Raw genomic sequence first — 21,340 nt, 5'->3', positions numbered from 1 at the left:
TACTTTTAGTTTGTGAAAAGCGTTTTCACGAAGAAACCGAAAGAATCACCCATAAGAAGCTAGGCATTTAATCAAAACTATTTAGAACAATTCGATGTTAGCTTCAGGTAATCAACTGACCTTTTAGTATTACAAAACGTACTTCGATGGAAGGGAGTTGTCGATAGGTTACTGTGAGGTTTCCTATCAAAGTTTAGATTTGAAATGTTTGTCAGATTGTGCTATCGTTCAATTAATATTTTGTGAACTGAAACAATTACTTAACGTTTGCATAAGATAGTTTAAAATACTTTAACATAATTATTTATTCCCTTAGAAGGTTGTAACTTATCATATTTCATTTCTTACATTTAATGAGTGAATTGAGGTACTGAATGCTGTATTATTTTTACTTCAAGAATTGATTATGAACCCTGTTATTGATCTAAGTAAAGACCTGATTCTTGAACACCAACCTTCAGATTCTAAATCTAGTTCCTTGAACTCAAAAATTGGACAGGAATCTGTAAGTTGAGCTTCAAATTGTTTCTATAAAATGTATGATGTTGGTTTCTTTAAATATTACTCTTAATATGTTTCATAATTCTGCTTATTTCTCATGGTTTGCATCTTGTATTAAATTCTGAAGGCACAGAGGAACAGAAGAAAATGAGATTTCTGGATGCTTGCTGTTAAAGTCAAATAAATTTTATTAATCCCAACTTTATTTTCTTTTATTTTAATTATACTTAATTTAAAACTCATCTGTTTAAATATGTTTGTTATCTTACTCACCGTACGTGTGTTTCTTTTCTTTTGCTCTGTTGAACAGGGTATTTATGATGTTGCTGCTCATTTTTATTTCAATGTTGATTTCTCTTTTCTGAATATTGGTTTTAGAATGAAATAAATGCGATATAACTATGATTTATTATAGGTTAGTACACTATCAAAGAGTTATACATCATCTAGTTCTGGTACCTCTACTAATGCTGTATCTACTCTTGAGAATAAAGTTAAGCTAAAAGTAAGTAGTTGAACAGGACTTAGTTAATTTCCATTCCACGTATTTGGTATAGGGTGTCTTTTTTAGGAGCATTAGTGCTTAATGTGCACAAATTGATTAGCTAGTAACTTAGTAACCGTGCGCTTATTTAATGTTGCTAGCAAGCTTCGCTTCAATATTTATTTATGGCACTAATTAATATATACATTATTTTAATTTATTTTTAATATCTTTTGGCAGCATAAAATTTAGTCATTCATAAATATATGATTTGATGGCATGCAATATATTAATATTTTTTATTTATTTCTTCCTTCTTTTAAATCATAATCTTGAACTGGCAGAGCTAAGATTTATGACAACTTTTTCTCTGTGTTATGTTAGTAAATATGTCATTGTTATAAAAGTTTCTAAGTATCGAATTATGGAATATGCTATGTTTAAAATATTGAAATAGAGTAAATTATTTTGTTACATTATTTATTTAGGCTTGTTCGAAATCAACATCTGTGTGGAGACATGGCTGATTAATAGAACATAAGTAAAAATAATCTTTAAATAGAACCTGAAGACTTGTGATTTATCATCTCATGAAAGAGACAAGATTTTGATTAGTGTCATGATGGAAGTTAATATTTTTTGATCAATCATACTTATTTCCTCTCATCTTTAATTTTGTTTGTCAGGAATCTGAAAAAATTTGGTCAAAACCTAATTTTTGAAATTAAGGGTTATATCTTTTTATTTCAAACCTTTTTTTTTTTTTTTTTAAATGTAGATCAGTCAAGGCGATTAACAAAAGTAACTCAATCAAAATACTATTTAACATAGCAAAATTATAACGTGTAATGTATTTTGGATATATTTTAAATGAACAAGTGCAATAAAATAATAATTAAACATTTTTTACTAATAAAAATTGCTTATAACTTTCTCTGAATTTTTTTTTTAATTAATTGTGCTTAATTTAAAACATTTATTGTTGATATTCTGCTATTTTTTTATTATTTTTTTTTCTGGCTCCATTGCTTTGCTCATGCAATTTTCCTATTGTGCTTGATTTTTTCTTAAAATATATGTTTTTGTAAATTAGATTGCCATCAAGAGCTCTCAAGTGTTATGCCTTCAATGTTAACATAAGTTTTCTCACCACGCTGATATATGTACTAGAGCACAAATTACTATTGCGTCTAACTTAATATTATCAAATATATTTTAAAGAATGTGTTAATTACAATTAAATTAACCTGTAATGTTAAAATTTTGATTTTGTTTATTTCTTTTATTTATATCTTAATAAAATTAAAATTTTAACCTCATGTGATAAACTCCCTCTAGTATGACATTCTGTTTACCACCTCTCCATTATCTAATATATTCTTATAAAAGAACAAATATTAAATTAATATTTTCATAAATAAATTAGATCAAATTCGTTAAACTAGATATAAAAATTATCATATAATTATTGCTTAATTTTGACGACTATGAATTTTAATATTTAATTAATTGCATAATAAAATTATTATGCAATAATAATGTAAATATACATACTTACATATGGTATTCAGTTTAATGAGTTATAATAGAGATAATATTTATTAAATAAATTAGAAATTTATAGATAGATAGATAATAACTCATTTCCATCTTTATGTCAACATATCCTAATGTTAAATGTGTTTATTCTTGGTAATATTTTGTCTCCATTCTCATAATAATATCGAAGCAATGATTTTTGTTTTTTGTTTCTTCCAAGTAAGATATGGTTATTTCTTACACTACCATCTGGTACACAGTATTTTGTACTGAAACTGATCCCAGATTATTCTATCCCTCCTTAACCAATTTCAGGAACATTAATTTTTTCATTTCCCTAGTACTTTTTTGATAAGTTGAAAAGCATATCGCTGCTTTGCTTGAATGACTACACATCTGCCAAAAAAAAATCATTTTGTATTTGACATATTCTTTAGATTGTATCATAGACTGTGGTTACTTTTTGACAACCACTAGCTTTAGGATAGTCCATTGAGGGATCATAGTTGACAAAGAAACTCCTTTGTACAGTAATATCTTTGGAGTATAACCATTTCAAAATAAAACTATAACTTTTTTTTTATCAAACATACCACTATTCAATAAATGCAGTGATATGTAAGAGAGAGCAGCATGTTGTAGATCCTTATTTGTTTTTAAGCATCGATCCATTTTAACACACCTCTTGCATCATGCTTATAGAGGCTTTCAATGAGCTAGGATTAACTAGTTTTTGTCTCAATAGCTTTTCCCTATTTCCTAATATTTTAAGATCAAGGAAGATTTATTGATCTTATTGTTCCTTACTTGGTTTTCACTAATAAGTGAGCTAATCCAATAAAGAATGTATAAAAAAAATACAGAAATATATTGTAATTATGTATAATAAAATAATGTTGTAATTATCTAGGCATTTCTTAGTTGCTTTTTAAAAATGGGTGTGATATATCATTTCCATTCCTTAGGGAATCTTCCTTTTTGAATAATTCCTCCTGATGTTTTATCTGTTTCTTTTGGCACATTTAAAATATATTGATTTGAACTATACTCTGTCATTTGTTTCCCAATCCCCTCTCTGCATTTTTAATAAAGGAAAAACCTCTACTAACTTAGTAGATTAGTATATATTTTTTCAATTATTTGAGGATTCTACTTGTGACAATGCAGAGCTATTAGATTTACTGTTTACATTCTTATTAAATAATGTATTTATTTGATAATATGAGAATAAAAATGAAAATGTTTTGAAAAATTGTTCTGTAGATGGGGCTGGTGCCCCAAAATGTTGATTATATCAACATTATTGTAAGATTTATTAACTAAATACAGGAGACGAAAGGAAGTTTGAGTTTCCATTTATTTAATTTTTAGATTATATTGTTTAAAACATAATAAATTAATCTGCTTTTATAAAAATAAATTATCAAAATTTAGACTGCTAATACTAAGATTACATCACCTCTTTCATCGTCAAATATTTCAGTATTTTAGTACTATTTGGTGAAATCTTTCATTATGGATTTTAATTAGTAATAGTGGTTCTGTGGTGTTATTGAAATAATTCTTTGGAATGTTCTTGATTGAACATTCATTTAGGATAATTCTGTTTTTAAATTTCAACCATTTTACAATTTACTGTCAACTTGAAAGATGTTTGATTTATAATGCATTATCGATTTCTCATTAAAATCCATTGCAATGGATCAGTCTGTGGTGGAATCGAATCAGAACCTTCAATCACAACTCGAGATTGTAGAAAATCGTCACTTTTGCATGCTAGTTAGGTAAGAGGAATGCTGTCAGTCCTCTTAGCAAAGACTATTGAACTTTGATTCCACTATTATTTATGAAGTTTTACATTCATCCGATTTTAATTACAGATCATGAGCCATTCAGCAGGCTCAAAAATCACAGTGCTGAAGAAGGTAAGTACGTAGTTTACTGAAAAACGTAGCCTAACCCACGAACCACTAACCATAGATGTAAGACCTTGGGAAAAAATAATGACAATATCAAGATTTGAGTTAACCTGCAAATAAATTTTTGTAACTTTTTTTAGTTAGTAAACAAATTAAAAATATTGGTTATATTGTACAATAACTTCAAGTTTAAAACACTTATCAGTTGATTATTTTCATGCTTATCCTAACTCATGCTTTTTATATCAGATCTTTCTCTTTTTTTATTGCTATAAATACATATGTATCGTTTGATCACTATTCATCCTATTCTTCTTTGAATAAATAATCAAAGTGCAAACACTGTTGCTACCTACTGTTGTAGGAAACAGAACAAATTCAACAAAAGAGAGTAAATATTCATTAACTATCAATCTTTGTTTAAAGATAAAAAAAAATTGATGATTTTGTTTGTGTGTAATGGTCAGCCATACGGATTACCCACTACCTTTATTAACAAATTTATTTTAGTTTTCATTAGTATATAAAGGTACATGTTTATTTAATCAGCTACTCAGTTATCCTTCCAAGGTTGATCTGTACCATGCACTAATCAATCTCTTAAGAAATTTTTTTATATAACATGAGAATAAAATTGTCATTAAAGGCTGCAAATTTATATGTTTATTAAATCTTTTTTTTTTGTTCTCTTATACCTATATTTTAATTTAAAATGTGAATCCTCGACTTTCTTGTATATTAGTAATTTGCTTTAACAATGATGATTAATAAATCAAAATTAATATTCAGAGTAATTATCCTGAACTAATTGAAATTTACTGACCATAAAACTAACTTGTATAAGTTTGCAACAAAGTAATCATAACTTAAGAATTGATTAATCAACGAAAATTAGAGTGTAGGAATTAAAAGATCATTCAAAGGACCAGTTTTCCTAAAAATAATTGATTTTTTCTTCAATGAAACTTTACGGAAAACTATAGAAGTCAGAGTTTTGAGAAGAAATCTTCCCTGATAGGGATATGTCCATTGTATGATTGTAACTTTAGTTATACAAAGGGGATCTTTAATGACTTCTGCAGTTAAGTTTATAGATACAATGTATACTGTTTAATGATTTCTTAAACTTTCTTTTATTCATTTATAACAATTTTTATGTAACCCATGTCATAATTTATTTTCATAAACTTATAGATTTTATTATTTATTCAGATCAAACAATGCAACAGGTGGGTCTGTCCGATCCGGTTTCAATTGTTTGTCTACTTTTTATATAAAGTCATTATATTGAGTTTTTATTACTGTAATCATTTTTTTAATTATACAGAAATGGATTATTCAACCTGAAAATAACAAATTAGATCAAAAAATATCTCTATGTCATGCTGAAGGTTAAAAATACTTTAAATAGGTACAAACTATGGCAGTATCATGTTGGCAGTAATTTGTAATATTATTTATATAGATATTATGTTTTGTTATACTTTTCCAAGGATCGAAAGATACTTGGAATCATTTTGAACAGGAAAAAAAGAATTAAAACTTTTACTTATACATGAGAATGATAGTGATTGAACTTTTTTAGCAAAATTCTTTGGTGTTTTTCTTTGAATACTTAAAATATTATGTGTTTTTTTTTTTTATCTTAATTAATAATTTTTTTGTATATTTAATGAATATGTTAATGATTACTTATTTGTAACCATTCACAAAATAGTTATGTGATGGTACAAGATGAGCTTTTGAAAATATTTCACACTTTACTTAAACAATATAGGACACTCATGACAAATAAGAATTAAACCACATATTGGTGTATTCCGATCTCACAAGTGTTTTAACATATTAGTATAAACACTGTCAAAATATATATATTCTGGAAAAATCTGTAATGGTCAATAGTTTTCTCACAAAATAACTTTTATTTTGAATTGGTACTTCTGTCAATTGTTTTGCATTGAATCAGATCCTTTCCCAATTTATCATGGTATTAGTTTTACTTATAATTCAATTACATCATAATTTTAGGGAGCTGTTGGTGGATTTGACCCAAGCTCGCCACCTCGACCAGAAGACCCTCCCCTCCTGCCAGGAGAACACTTGCAAGGAGGTGCAAGAGATGTAACCTACCTCTGCCCTTACTCAGGACCGACTAGGGGTTTTCTATCTGTCACTAATTACAAATTGCACTTTCGAAGTGTCGATAGGGACCCTCCATATGTGCTTGAAGTTCCCCTTGGTGTAGTGAGTACAATTTAATACAGCCAAACCATATTTTGAAAACCAGTAAAGATATTTTTTTAACTTTATTATTTATACCTTTTAGATAAGTAGAGTAGAAAAAGTTGGAGGTCAATCTAGTAGAGGTGAAAATTCTTATGGAATAGAAATATTCTGCAAGGACATGAGAAATCTTCGTTTTGGTCATAAGCAGGTATGCTATTATTTCTTAATTCTAGAACACTTAGTTTTAAAGTTTTTGGTTATTTACATTGAAGTGATAGTATAATATCAATATAAATTCCAAATTATCTACACATTATATTTATGTGTTTGCTGCATGGAATATAGTATCAATATAAGTTCCAAATTATTTACACATTATATTTCTGTTTGCCGCATAGAATAAGTCTAGTCGAAAAACACAATTTTAAGAAAATGGCTTCACTTGGGCTCTTGTACAGTCAGTTGCATTAAGTTTATTAAGTACCTTATACTGTTGTAAAGGTTGAATTAATAAATAACATAATTGTTTATTTATTGTAAAAAAAATTAACAGTAAGCATTGAGAAGTTTTTTCTTGATTACATTTCCATCTATTTTGATTTGTTATTCCTTGAAGAATCGAGTTGATTATTTGAATTCATAAAGTACACACACTTTTTAAACAACTATTTTATTATGCTTTTTACTAATCAAGTCTTAAAATAAATGAAGTTCAAGCTGAATTGAAGAAGTTCTGAATTATAAATTCTATTATATTCCTATGCATTTCAATAACTCCTACCATTTATACTCCAACTTGGATTTAATGTGTTTTTTTTATACATATTTTATTAAAAACATCTTCCTACAAAAGTTTTGGTTGTCTTATTAGAAATCTAAATGAGCTCATTAAATAGCATCCTTTACCTTCTCTGCCTCCTTGATGGACACTACATATCCATTTCATTATTAACAATCAATCTTATATTTTTAGGGGTCTTTCATATGTTTATTTATCTTTGTTAGCCTCTCCTAATTCCTGGTTTATTCTGTATCAGGAATAGCATGTTTTGTCACAACATTAAATTAAAAAATAAGGTAGGGTTAAGGAAATATCGAAACAGAGTCCTCAGATATAAGGATCAGCCAGCAGCTTATATAATGTCGATAGATAGTGATGCCAGATCTGATTATATGGTCTGTACAATAATAATTAATTCATTATGTGATAATGTTGGTATTTCTGCCAAATGTAATTATATTTGTGATGTTTATAGGTCAGTTAGTTCCTGATTGTTTTTTTCTTGTAAGTCAAAGAAATGTAAATACTGGAGAATAATAATTAAATTCTTGTGATTTATGACACAAATAAATTACCTACTTTTTTATTGGTACTCATAAATGTGGATATTACTTTAAGTTGAATAGATCTGGAAGATAGCAGCCCTTTTTTATATGACTTCAATAGCAATCATTGTTTCTTATTTCACATTAATATTAAACTGTTTCGTGTTTTAAAAGATTATTTAAAAAAAAATATTTTTCTTCCCCTCCCAAAAAGCCTATTTTCACTCCATTTTAATATTTTTCATCCTTTTTTTTAAACCATATAGTTAAAGATATTCCTACGTGGCCACTATGTGAAAAATTAAGATACTATGCTACTATGTAGGTGTGAATTTTAGCAGCTGGTATTAATGACTTTTTAGGAAGTGAAATTCAAGAATGTTCAGATATTGACCCATATCATAATCATAATTTTTAAATGTTATCTTTTATTAAATTATTTAGTTGATTATGACACCTAACAAAACTGATAGTGCTTTTGGCCCTGTCTGTTTTGAGCTGCCTGTTCTCTCACATGCAGATGACCATTTTGTTCTCCAAGTTTAATGGGAAACAATTAACATTTGAAATTTTTGTTCATATTATTTCTATTAGTAATAATTAATTTGTCAACTTATTTTTTAAAATTTTAATACAGGAAAACCATTCCAGAAGAAACGTGTTTGAAAAACTTCAACAATATGCGTTTCCATTATCCCATAAGCTACCACTTTTTGCATTTGAATATAGCGAATCCTTTCCAGAGAATGGTTGGACAGTTTATGAAGTTATTGCTGAATTTAAGCGAATGGTAAATATTATTTATTTCTGAGGTAATGATTATTTTTTTTTGTTATAAATATAAAATTACTGTACTATAAATAAAACATCGTTTCAACATTGTACATCATATTTTTTATAAGCTTAGTAAGCATCTGATTATGATGCTTTCATTTTGCACTGTAAGAAGTTAATTTGTTCCTTGAATTAAATATATTCTTTTCTTAAAAATTTATTTACTTTGACAACTCGTTAGTACATTATGAGCTGACTGTAAGTAAAAAATAAATGTAGCTGAATCTTGATTTTTATAATTTATAAAGCTTATTTTTGTCATTTAGTAAGTAGTAATTATATTATAATAAAGAAGATAGTAACTGTGCCTATTTTTAAGGGAGTACCAAATGACATGTGGCGCTTAACGAAGATTAATGACACCTATGAGATTTGTGATTCTTACCCAGCAATATGGGCAATTCCTGTAACTGCAACTGAAGAGGATTTACGAGCTGTTGCTGCTTTCAGGTATTAATGTTCGTATGAACTTAATTAAAATATCTTCATAAAGTTACTCCATTCATTCTTAAATTCTTCAAATATTTCATTTATATTTATATAAATTATTTTAATTTAAAGTAATTAATCATTTATTTTAAAAGATTCTTTTAATAAATAATTAGATCCAGAGGAAGGTTGCCGATTTTATCTTGGATTCATCCAGAATCCCAAGCAACCCTTACGAGATCTTCGCAACCTCTAGTAGGTGTTTCAGGAAAGCGAAGTAGAGATGATGAGAAATACATTCAGCTCATCATGGATGCCAATGCTCAAAGCCATAAAATGTTCATTTGTGATGCTCGTCCAAGGTAATCTGTTTCATTATATTAGCATGTAAGAATTTCATTTTCTATCTGAAGGATCTTTTGGGAAAAACATGTATAAAAAACTGGTATATACATAGAGATATGTATAATAAAATGAATGTTGTAGCTTGTAGTTCATATATGTGACTTTATACCAAAACGGCCAATGTCAATCTGTCTATTTTTGGTCTAGAGTGTTTGAAAGTTTGTCAAGTCCTTGTGTAAACATTATTTCAGATATTTTAGTCAGATGTAGTGAAAAGTATCTTCTCTATCTGATTTCCTTTATTTAGGAATCATTCATAAATCACAATATTTCATGGCCATCGCTCTATCTCCAGGTACTCTAATGCTTTTGTTTTCTATGTAACTTATTTATGTTACAATACATCTAATGTTGATTAAAGTTGATTGACAATGGACATAGATCTCCTTACTTTAAATATTTTGTTGTAAAATTTAATAAATTGGACAATATTGGGGCCCCATTAGAATTTAAATTTTGGACTAAGTAGGAAGTGATGTTATTGTAACTTAAATAAGTTAATTACAAGAGAACAATGATAGAGTACTTTATGATGGAGCAATGGGTCCTGAAATGTGATTTATTAATGATTTCTAAAGAAAGGAAATTAAACAAGGATAATTTTCACTACTAAAATGATGTATAGATTCTTCCAGTCATTAAACCTAAATTATATTTCAGATGTTTATTATATCTTAGGAACAGCTGATCATAGAACTACAAAAACTTGGCACTGTAAACTACAGCTAACTGAAACCATTACTAGAATAAAATAAAATCATCTGACTTTGGTCCTTTTAGTACCAAACCTCAGCTACATATTAAATTTTTTAATCGTAAGGAATAACATCTGATATTAAAAACTAAATGAATACTATTTGCCAACAAATTGTAACCAGTTATACATTATCGGTTTTGCAAATATTGCAAATGACATATCGATACAATTAATGGTCAGTGTCTTAGATTGCATTATTTTTACTGTATTTGGCATCTTCAACTGCTTTACAAACCCTTAATAATATGTTTAATCATATATGACTTATTTAAGAAATTTTATTTACACCAAAAGAAAGACGTGTTTTAGTCGGTCTTTCCAAATGCTTCCTTTCCTATGTTTGGTACTGGACTCTTAAGGCTAGTTTACACATTACCACTTATTATTCATTTTTTCTAAAAGATAAATTGTATCGTATAGAGTGTGTAAACAGCAAATTACATGTCTTATCAGATCAAAATGAAATCATTTTGTGAGAATTGGTCCAATTTCAGTCAGATTCACTAGTGAATCCTTAAAGCCAAATTAAAAACTAGAAATAATAAAAAAATTTGAAGAGAAAATATAAAGTGTAATAATTCAATGAAATTTAACGTTTTCCTTATCCTAATGAATAACAAGATGAAGGATAAGTTATGGCATATAAATCTTCCTCTGTAACAAATTACTTACTGTGTCACTTTTATCACCTGTTGGTAACAAATATGTTAAAACCTGCTCATTAATAAGTTAAATATTTATTGAAACAGAAAAAATATAAAAGCAGTTTTCAGAGATATAATATCTATTTATTTTTTAGCACTAATGCTATTGCAAACAAAGCCAAGGGAGGAGGATATGAAGCTGAAGAAGCTTATCCTAATGCTGAAATCACATTCCTTGATATCCACAATATTCATGTGATGAGGGAGTCTTTAAGGAAGTTGAAAGGCAGGTCTTGCTATATTTCTGCTTATTTAAAACATAATTACAATTTTAAAGTTCTTTTTCTTACAGAATTATGTTTTCCAAACATCGATGAAGCAAAATGGTTATCTGGGCTTGAATCGACATACTGGTTAAAACATATAAAATGTATCCTGGCTGCAGCTTGCAGGATAGTGGATAAGATTGAAATTCATAAAACTTCTGTATTAGTCCATTGCTCCGATGGTTGGGATAGAACTGCTCAGGTCTGTATTATAATCAATTTTTATCATCTAGAATTCTTTTATTATAGTTATTTCTTTATAGTTTGCTATTCCAAGAGCTTTTTGCAACTATTAGACCTAAAACAATACTTCTTTATACAATTAGCTACTCGGTTATACAGTTGACCGAGGATAGATAGATCCTCAGATCCTGATTCAGATCAGGTCTTGAGAGTATCCTTGTCATTCGTAGGATCGGTTTCATTTCAGTTCAACATAAAAATACTGAATCGTGGATATAGCGACTGAAAATTTCACTATCTTGCTGTTAGAGTTCTTAATTTCCAAAATAATTAATTAATCATTCAGTTAGTTACTGAAGATAATATTTTTTTTTAATTTCATATAATTATTTGTAGATGTCTAGCGATGAATATCTTAAAATTTCTGATGAATCAGTGGTGGGCTCAAACACCGTTGATAAAAGCTTGACACTTTTTTTTAATCTATCAATGTACGAAATTGAAGCCAATAAAATATTTTCTTACCAAAATTAACTAATTATTAGAGAAGTTTGTCAGGGGATGCGATCAGCAAAGAACAACATAAATAAACAAAACCATATTTATTTATTTTATGCCGATGTTTCGACCTGAGTTTCAGGTCTACCTTATACGCCATAACCCCTGATGAAGACCTGAAACTCAGAGCGTTGGCATAAAATAAATAAATATGTTTTTGTTTATTTATGTTGTTCTTTGCTGACCGCATCCCCCGACAAACTTCTCCAATCATTAATCTACGATAAACTATCTAATTAATTAAGAATAAAATAAACATGCATTTTTTAATTTAAGCAATACATTTTATCGGAATTAGTTTTTTTTAAGCTCTGGTATGTATTTATATATATATTAACGAAAATAAAAAGGTGAAATACTTTCAGTGACTGTTCTGATTCATCTGAACTTTTAAGACATTTATCTCTAGGGTTAAACTTAGCTACGAATGAGTAAGTGAAATTTTAATACAATTGGTTGTTATGTGGTTTAAAATTCATTTTTAGCCTCAGTTGATCGAGCCCTAGGCATAAAAATGGTCTTAAATCAGTACTGTAGGGCCAGAATTCCATCATGACTGAGACTATTCATTATTTTTAACTTTAACTTACCTATATATGAAATACATAGTCTGAAGAAGTATTGCAATTTTGAAATTCGACAAAAATACACATTTTGAGGTCCCCTGAGACCAAATTACTAAGTCTCGCAAAATGATCTGTGTGTATATGAACAGCCTATCTGAAAAATGAAAAGTTGTATAAAACTGAATTCACAAATTTAGGACAATTGTAGGATGTTACAACTTTTTGTTTAAATTGACTTACTCCCTGAAGTGCCACTTAATATAATTGATTTTATACTTCTTCTTTTTTCCATTTTCTCAAAAACTACTCCTACAATTTTGAATAAATTCGGTATATCAATAGACAATTAAATGGGCTTTAATATAGATGGTATCCTTATTGAAATAGTCTGACAGATCTTAAATGTCGAATTTTCAAAATGGCTTCCTTTAAAGTACCTTTAATTTTGTTTATTTGAAGTTATTAACCATCTCTCATTGTTAATAGTACTGAAAAATAGATAGATATGAAAGAATTTTATAATTAACTAAAGAGGAAATGTTTTTCACTGTTTAAAAATAGGAGTAGTAACGTAATATTTATTGTAATATAAAGTTTGAAAGTAGAAGATAAAAGAAATATTTATGTCTAACATGTTAACTCATTTAAGGTAATGAAGAGTGGCTAAAACACATAAAAGGCAGGCACATGCTCAGTATGGTTTTACTTGACCCGCTAAAACATGAGACAAGAATAGAAACAGACTGGGTAGTAAGAAACAGCTTAGAGCATCCCTCCAGAGCCCCTTTTTCCCCATTTCATTAATATGTAGATGCTTTTGTTAAACTGTTGTATAATTGGCAAGAATAAAGTTGATATTGATTTTTTACATTACATTAAATCTTTAAAAACAAAAATTGTTTTGTATGAAATTTTCGCCTTCTAGTATAATAAGTGATGTTTGTGTAATGTTCAAATTATTCTGAAAATTCTCCAATCTAAATTTTTTCATTGATTCCAACTTGGAACATTGGGCCTTGAGCTGCCTCTTGGATTCTGATTCAAATAGTCACTAGTGATTTTCAATGGATATTTTATATTAGCCTGAACTAAAGATATAATTTATATATATCATATATAATACAATATATAGGTATAGAGTTTATACCTACTAATATTATAATCAGTTGATTTTATGATAGCTTTCGTCAATTTTTGTTTATTTTTTCAGCTGACTTCGATTGCAATGCTGCTACTTGATCCTTATTACCGCACCATCAAAGGTTTTGAAGTTCTAATTGAAAAAGAATGGATTAGTTTTGGTCACAAGTTTCAATTAGTAAGTACCTTATTTCTATGCCACATACACCATGGTTTTATCCTGTGTTAGCGGATATAAATTTTGGCTGAGTGAATTATTTACTTTCTTTTAATTGAGGTCTATGTTACTATAAAAGTTATAATTATGAGCATAATAATATCCATAAATATATTTTGTGAAGTTCTATTTGATGTTTGTGTATATTTATTATAACATACATCTCCGTGAATATCAATATAGGATAAAATTCAGTCTAATTAATAATTTTTCTTTAACATATATTTTACTACTATTTAAAAATAGATCCTTGTTATATACTAAAATTCTATACCGCAAAGGCTATATCTCTTCAGCTATGTGTACTTTCTAAAAACTTTTGTAGTAATGTTAACTTCAGTATTTCTTTTTGCAACCAGATAACAGTGTGACAACCACAGTGGAGATTGTGAGGTGGTTCTCTTTTATTTTAGAAATAGTTAGTTTTAAAAAATTGACAAAATAAAATTATATGGATCACAGGTACAAGAAACAAACTAGAATTTGTGATATTATAAAATTTAAAAGAGAATAAACCCTGAAGACAGAGGAGGCCTCCAAGACATTGGTATTATAGTTGATATTAATAAAAAAAAAATTGGAAATTACATATCATTGAAGATTTATTTTATAAAAATAAATTAAATACATTTAGAAATATATAGAAAATTTACTACCCATTAAGCTTATTTAGTTTATAGTATTTTTGTTTCTTTGTCATTTAGAGAGTTGGTCATGGTGACGATAACCATTCTGATGCAGATAGATCTCCAGTCTTCCTACAATTTATTGACTGTGTATGGCAGGTTATGCAGCAGTTTCCGAATGCATTCGAATTTAATGATTACTTTTTGTTAACCATCCTAGACCATCTCTATTCATGCCGATTCGGAACATTTCTCTTTAACTGGTGAGAATTGTACACAAAAAATTTCATAATTCATAAAATAGTCAATATGAATATATTTTACATGTATATAATATGGATTTATGAACATGATGTGATATTCCTCAGTATGTGTGCTAGGATTTTTTCCAAGTATTTTTAAAGTTCTTTGTATCAAAGTTCTGTCATTTTCAATTTACTGTTAGTTTAGTTTGAGGCTGTGACGGTGAGGGTATCAGAGTGTATGGTTCAAAAGAGTGTGTGTTCGATTCCCACCAGAGTCAGTTAATATTTATTTTTAGTTATGAATCTTGACATTCCCATTTTAGTTTATACTAGAGATGGTCACCTTTTGGTAGCCGTCAGGGGTTGGCAAAAAATACCAAAAGTTCCATTTGCTGGACTAGTTTCTCCTATCAATGACTGCACCAGTTTTAATAAGTTTAAAGTTCTGTACATTTTCTTATAGTTACTCTTTAGAGGTTATGTTACATTAACCTCTAAAGGAGTTACTTTCATTTGATAATTTAATGATATTAATAATCATATTAAAAGGAGATTCTAATTTATTAATTTAGATGAATGCTTATTTGTTATAGTGAAAAAGAGCGACTTGCCGAACAAGTAAAGATGAAAACAGTTTCTCTCTGGTCATATACAAACTGTCAAGTTGACCTTTATAAGAATCCTTTATATTACTCTCACCAACCTCAAGTGTTACTTCCAGTTGCCAGTATAAGACATATCAAGCTTTGGCGGGGTCTTTATAGTAGATGGAATCCAGCAATGAGGCCACAGGTTTGTCTTTTATTATCAGTCAAGTTTTCTTTTATTACCTTACCTGCTCGGTTTTATAGTTTTAAATTTTTTATGGCCTATTAAAGAGGATTTTTTAAAATAAATCAATATCTTTTTTTTTTTTTAAATCACTTTGCTTATAAATATGTAAATAGCCATAAAACTAGGCCCAATAATAAATATTTCAAGAAAAACGGTCAGGATGCTAACATTTTTTGACCCCTTTGTTATAGAATTATCCCAGCAAGAATTTAAATCATACATTGAAAATAAAACAAACTTGTATTGAAAATTCAGTTAATATACCATTTGAGCTTCTTTATTAATAATATTTAATAATTTATGTGTATATAAAAAATTATAACATTCAATTATAAATCCATTTTTGTATACAAGTGCTGCTGTCACTAAAATTATGTTAATATTTTATAAAATTATTCAAAATGTTAAATGGCACTTTAAAAGTTGGTGAATTATCCTATAATGTTTTTATTAACGTTTAGTACAAATTGAAAATGGCTACTAATATTTCATTAACAACATAAAGGATTATACAGAAGAATCAAAGCTAGTCATAAAGTCAATTACTTATGGAGAATAAAATGCCATTTATCATAATTTAACTAGTGTTTATAACAATGTAACAAATAATAAAAAAAGCTGTTATTCATCATTATCAATCAATTTTCTCCCAATGAAATAAAATCTGAAATATCTCAGCGACAATGTAGCTCTATTACAGCAGTAATAAAACTTCTTTCCTATTTAGTTCTCTTTGATAGGTTGTGTTTTGATTTGGGCAGCATCATTGTGTTTCATGATTATTTTTATATAAATTGTTAAGACTAATAGAGGTGAATCGATACTTAAAACTCTAACTACCTCTTACTTATTTCTGTATCCATGATACCAATATATATCAAGAATGTACTAAACAAGCATCGTTAAGGATGATGTTACCAGAGTCATTTGTCATTAATTCCTATTTTAGGAACCAGTATACCAGAGAACTAGAGAATTGCTTGCATTAAAAGAACAATTGGAAAAATTAGCTGAAGATTCAAGAAAAGAACTGAAAACACGAATGGTTCGAAGCATGAACTCGCCTACTCGGCTTAGCTCGCCTATACATAGCTAGTCCATGTATGATACCAAGTATGTAATTTTATTATTAAGTGGTTATTAATTAATGCTATCATGATACTTTCAAATAGTTCATAAAATTATTGTATTATAGGATAGGAGAGTTTATATTCAGTTCAAAGAAGAAATTTTAAAATATTGCTACTGAAAGAAATTGTTCAGTGTGCAGGTTTTTAAAATTTATTATAGGTCAAATTTTAATTGGAAATGTTTTTGAAATTATTTTCTGTTATTTTATTTCACAATTTCCTTTTCTTTTTTTTATCTGTTTATTAACTTGAGTTTTTTATGTTTATTTAAAAAGTAGATATTGCTCAAAGTCATGGGCCATACCACAGATTTCCACCAGTCAATTAAACCCTCATTATAAGAATGATCAGGGGAAAAATAAATTACTCACTTTATAGGTAGGTACCCTTCCCGAAGTGGGGCAGAAAAGTATCATTTAATAATTGGCTTATATTTATTAAAAAATATAAATTATTTTAATCAGATATTTATCTATTAATGTTATTTCAAAGATTTTATATTTTATCATTGTTTTTCACGACATATAGTTGTCGTTTTACTGGCTTAAATTTTTTTATTAGCAGCATTCAATAAAATGCGAATCCATTGAATTTCTTGATTTCCTAAATCATTTTTAAATAAGATTTGTATTATAAGTATAAGTTAGCTTTATTTTGTTAAAGTCCTCCTTAATTCTTTATTTTCATATTTCATATTTGCCAAAACAAAGGATACATATCTAATTATGACATTCTTACACCAAAATTTCATATTAATTTTATATGTCTTCCTTTTAAGGATATTATTATATCACGTTTTTTTATTTGTCAGAAACTGAGCAATGGTAACAGTATATGTTTTAATATTTGTAATGTGAGATCATCACAGCACAATTTCAGATTATCTGAAAGAGAACAAATTTGAAAAAATCGATGGCTTTTTTGTAATCAATTTATATATTTTAATTAGTTTTGTATTAAAATAAATTTGTATATTGATAGTCCTTTGTTTATTGTCAATATCTATTCCACTTTTTTTTTTTTTTTTTATTCTTTCCTATAATAAACTTTATGTATTAAGTGGTCATCAAAGAGCAACAAAGTATCATTTTAGCAAAGCGAGTTTTAGATTATTTTCTAAGGAACATAATTTAAAAAATGTGAATAACGTAACTTTCATGTTAGTTTAAGTTGATCAAAAAATTGTATGAAATGTATTCTTGTATTGCATTGTACTAACCTGTATGACTCATTTGAAGAAAATAACTTAGTTCATCCAGACTCTAAGCCAATTTAATAAGCATTAATTTTGAACATTAATATTATAAACAATATGAAATTGTTTTTCCCATATATATGTTTTATTGAGGCATTCTTACCAACCTCATTTATACCAGATACGATTGTATATTAATTTTCTAAATTAAAACATTATTGTGAGTAAGGTTGTTCATTAAAAGCTGTTTTAGGACTGTATTGAGGTAAAATGGTCTGTCCGGCCCATTGTGTTTCAATTTAGTGGAGTTGACCATAAATATTAGTAAAATAATATTCATTTATTTATTTCAGACGAGTGTTGAAAAATATTTGTGAAATGATCTTATCCCCTTTTTGTTTACAAACTCTGATACGTATCATATATATACTGTTGTATCTATTTCCAAGTTCCAACTAACATTTAAATCATTGACTGATTAGTCAAACATTTTGTTTGCTTTTATTTTATTTTATTATTTCTATTTTAAATTCTATACAATTAGTATACATTGCCACCAGCTATAGCTTGTTGATTAATCTGCATTTAAAATTCATCCAATTATTTTTTCGAACTTCGTATTTTCATTCTTTGTTTTGGGGCCATAATTCAATTTTTTATATCATCATATCAGTGTTTAATCATTTTAATTTTTATTAGACTTCTCTTTTGTTTATTTATTTTTTAAAGATATTTTATAAGTCTTTCATTGAGGACAAAAATAAATATACTATTAAGAAAAATATTATCATTCAGCTTTGAGAGTATTTAAAATAATTAAGTTCTTGAATATTTATTTAAAATAAGAGTATTTTAAGCTTAAGTTTTTGTTGAATCACAAAGGGATCTTGATAGACTTGCCAGCCTGATGAGAATCATTTAAGATGATGACCTTCAAATTCTCACCTTTGGCATTTCAAGTGTTTACTAACAACCCTGTGTTTATGTTATATTAGAATATTAATGAATAGGTTTATTATTAGTTTTATATTGAATCATAGTGAAGGTTGGCTTATTTATCCACAATGTTCCTTTAATCAATGAGTCATTGCAATATTTATTAAGAAATTTTGCTCTTTATTTGAATTATAAAGATTTGTATAAAATAATTTTTTCCCTGTAATTTTATTAATATCAATATTAATTTTCATCATTTGGGTTATCTATTTTATCATTTGTGTTCTTAAACTGATACAGTGCTTTGATTTATATTTATTTATCATATAAAGTTATTTAATAGCAAATATTATTGTTACGTTTTGTACAATGACGTCAAATAATGATTTATAAATATTAGATTATTTATTTTAAAGATATTTATTTAATTAGGTTATGTTTTTATTTTTATTATATACAATATTAGTTCAAACTTAGGACAGAAAACTTCAAAGTATTATTGTTCAAAATATACATTGTAACTCATATTTTTATAGTTTAATGTCGTAAGCTATTTAATATTTCTATAACATTGATGTTCAAATAATCTTGCAAAAAATGTTAAAAACTTAACAATAAAAATTGTAATTATATTATTTAATTTCATATTATATTTATATTTTTCCAATAAATTCTGCAGTTTTTTTAATTTCACTGTCCTATAAATTATGAATCATGGAGCTGAGGTAACTTATGCTTAACTTGAATCGACTAATATGGTCTCATGGCAAGTTGTTAAAATAAACAAAATATACTTACACCTCAAGTATTGAATATGAACATAAAATATGTTTAGTCTTTGTAATAGGGCAACCTTTTAACTACATCTTTCTTCCATATTTATCAAGTGCCATTAATTCTATTCATATGCCCACCTTACATGGTCATTATTATTGAACATAGTATATGTATCATATCAATATCATTATTATATACCACTCAGGTTCCCAATATATTGCAGAAATTCGTTATTTGACCATGTAAGGGGGCTTTAGATCAAGTAAATACACTCTTGATTTCATGATATGGAAATAATTAAATATTTAAGTTTCATTTATTCGTTATTACTGTTCATATAATGGACTAAAATACAAATTTATTTCCCAAATATACCATTTAATTCATTATAAATGGTAGAAGAGGAAATAGGTCTTATTCTAACTGAAATTGTTAAAAAAATATTTCTACTTTTTTTTTTTAAGTAAAACTATTGAAACATTAATTACTTGTAGAAAAGAAACTAAAGTAAGGAGATTTGGTATGGTTCTCTTTGTATTCGTATGTACTATTTTAATTTACTGTTACAAATTATAAATAACTTACAATTTATACTTAGCTATCTTGGAACAGACTTTGATTTGGATCACTCTGATTATAATAAAACTCTCTTTGTAAGATCAGGAAAAGTAGAGCATATTATCTTACTAGTAAATGAAGGAAAATAAAATACATGATAGTAAGCCAATAAATCCATCCACTGTCGGTGTGGATGGCAAATCATTCCCATAAGTAAACAGATACAAGCTTTAGTTAGAGCACTGGCTTCCTATGCTGGATATCCAGTCCACCTGCACCTAAAATTTTCTCTTAATTTCAAATTTATGGACTATGGCTTGACAGCTGTTTCCTGGGTCTTCTTAGCCATATTATGGGATAAATGAGGTAGTTAGAGCATACCATTGACTGCCTTGTTCTGTTGTGGCTTTTCTATCTTCCTAGAGTACTTTGTGATTGAGAATAGAGCATCTCTACCCATACCTGTTCTGAAGGCTCTCCATGGACTTATTTATTCATCAGATGAAATTTAAATTTAATTGAAATATAATGCAGCATAAATTTAAATTTAAATATAATATTTAAAATGACCATCCCCTCAACAAATATAAGGCTAAATTTCAACTCAGATGCTTTTTTTTAATGATTAATTATCACTATTGTAAGAAACAGTACTGTTTTGTTTAATTTGGCTCAGCTAATGCTTCTACATTATTGTTACTGACACCATGTAATAAATGGTCTGACTTTAAAATTAATAATATCTATTCAATTTGGAAAAGTAAATTTTTTAGTTGGTTTATTGATAAAGGTAGTAATTGTTTTAGGGAGGATTTGAAGATTATCATGGAGAGATGACAAGCTTTGGGTAACCCTTTTAAAAAAAACATTCACAGGTGTTTTACATACTATCCATGCCTATTGCATGTGTGTTGTTTTTCCCAATAAAAAATATCATTAAAGAAAAACTCTAATCATTAAATTCATGAATTTGGTAATAGATAAA

General features: G+C 27.5%; 1 protein-coding gene and 1 long non-coding RNA gene across 5 annotated transcripts; one reads left to right on the top strand and one right to left on the bottom strand.

Moving 5' to 3' along the window:
• Positions 1-167: 167 nt before the first annotated feature.
• Positions 168-18,438, top strand: mtm (myotubularin). Of its 3 annotated transcripts, XM_014436975.2 has the most exons (14): positions 168-505; positions 917-1,006; positions 4,405-4,449; positions 6,472-6,687; positions 6,770-6,877; positions 8,633-8,785; positions 9,149-9,279; positions 9,435-9,620; positions 11,220-11,350; positions 11,417-11,592; positions 13,908-14,015; positions 14,759-14,943; positions 15,519-15,717; positions 16,709-18,438. In XM_014436975.2, the coding sequence occupies exons 1-14, from the start codon at positions 407-409 to the stop codon at positions 16,853-16,855; spliced, it is 1,974 nt and encodes a 657-aa protein (XP_014292461.1). In that variant the 5' UTR covers positions 168-406; the 3' UTR covers positions 16,856-18,438. The 3 variants fall into 3 exon arrangements, with proteins under 3 accessions (XP_014292461.1, XP_014292466.1, XP_014292472.1); XM_014436980.2 differs by lacking the exon at positions 4,405-4,449; XM_014436986.2 differs by lacking the exons at positions 917-1,006; positions 4,405-4,449.
• Positions 12,735-13,970, bottom strand: LOC136795557 (uncharacterized). Of its 2 annotated transcripts, none has more exons than XR_010843179.1 (3): positions 13,849-13,970; positions 12,938-13,185; positions 12,735-12,851 (listed from the first exon to the last, which is right to left on the bottom strand). It is a non-coding gene; the product is annotated as an uncharacterized lncRNA (long non-coding RNA). The 2 variants fall into 2 exon arrangements; XR_010843178.1 differs by having other exon boundaries at positions 13,845-13,944.
• Positions 18,439-21,340: the final 2,902 nt, after the last annotated feature.

This window comes from Halyomorpha halys, unplaced genomic scaffold (assembly GCF_000696795.3).
Source record: "Halyomorpha halys isolate HHAL.00 unplaced genomic scaffold, Hhal_1.1 Scaffold51.1, whole genome shotgun sequence".
NCBI classification, from domain to species: Eukaryota; Metazoa; Arthropoda; class Insecta; order Hemiptera; family Pentatomidae; genus Halyomorpha; species Halyomorpha halys.
This window is presented reverse-complemented; position numbering and strand designations above follow the sequence as displayed.

Bases quoted from the DNA above. Each gene is read 5' to 3' on its own strand.
- mtm (XM_014436975.2), top strand. From the start codon at position 407: ATGAACCCTGTTATTGATCTAAGTAAAGACCTGATTCTTGAACACCAA. The intron at 14,016-14,758 runs GTAAGTACCTTA...TTTGTCATTTAG, and splicing joins TTGGTCACAAGTTTCAATTA to AGAGTTGGTCATGGTGACGA. The intron at 14,944-15,518 runs GTGAGAATTGTA...TATTTGTTATAG, and splicing joins GGAACATTTCTCTTTAACTG to TGAAAAAGAGCGACTTGCCG.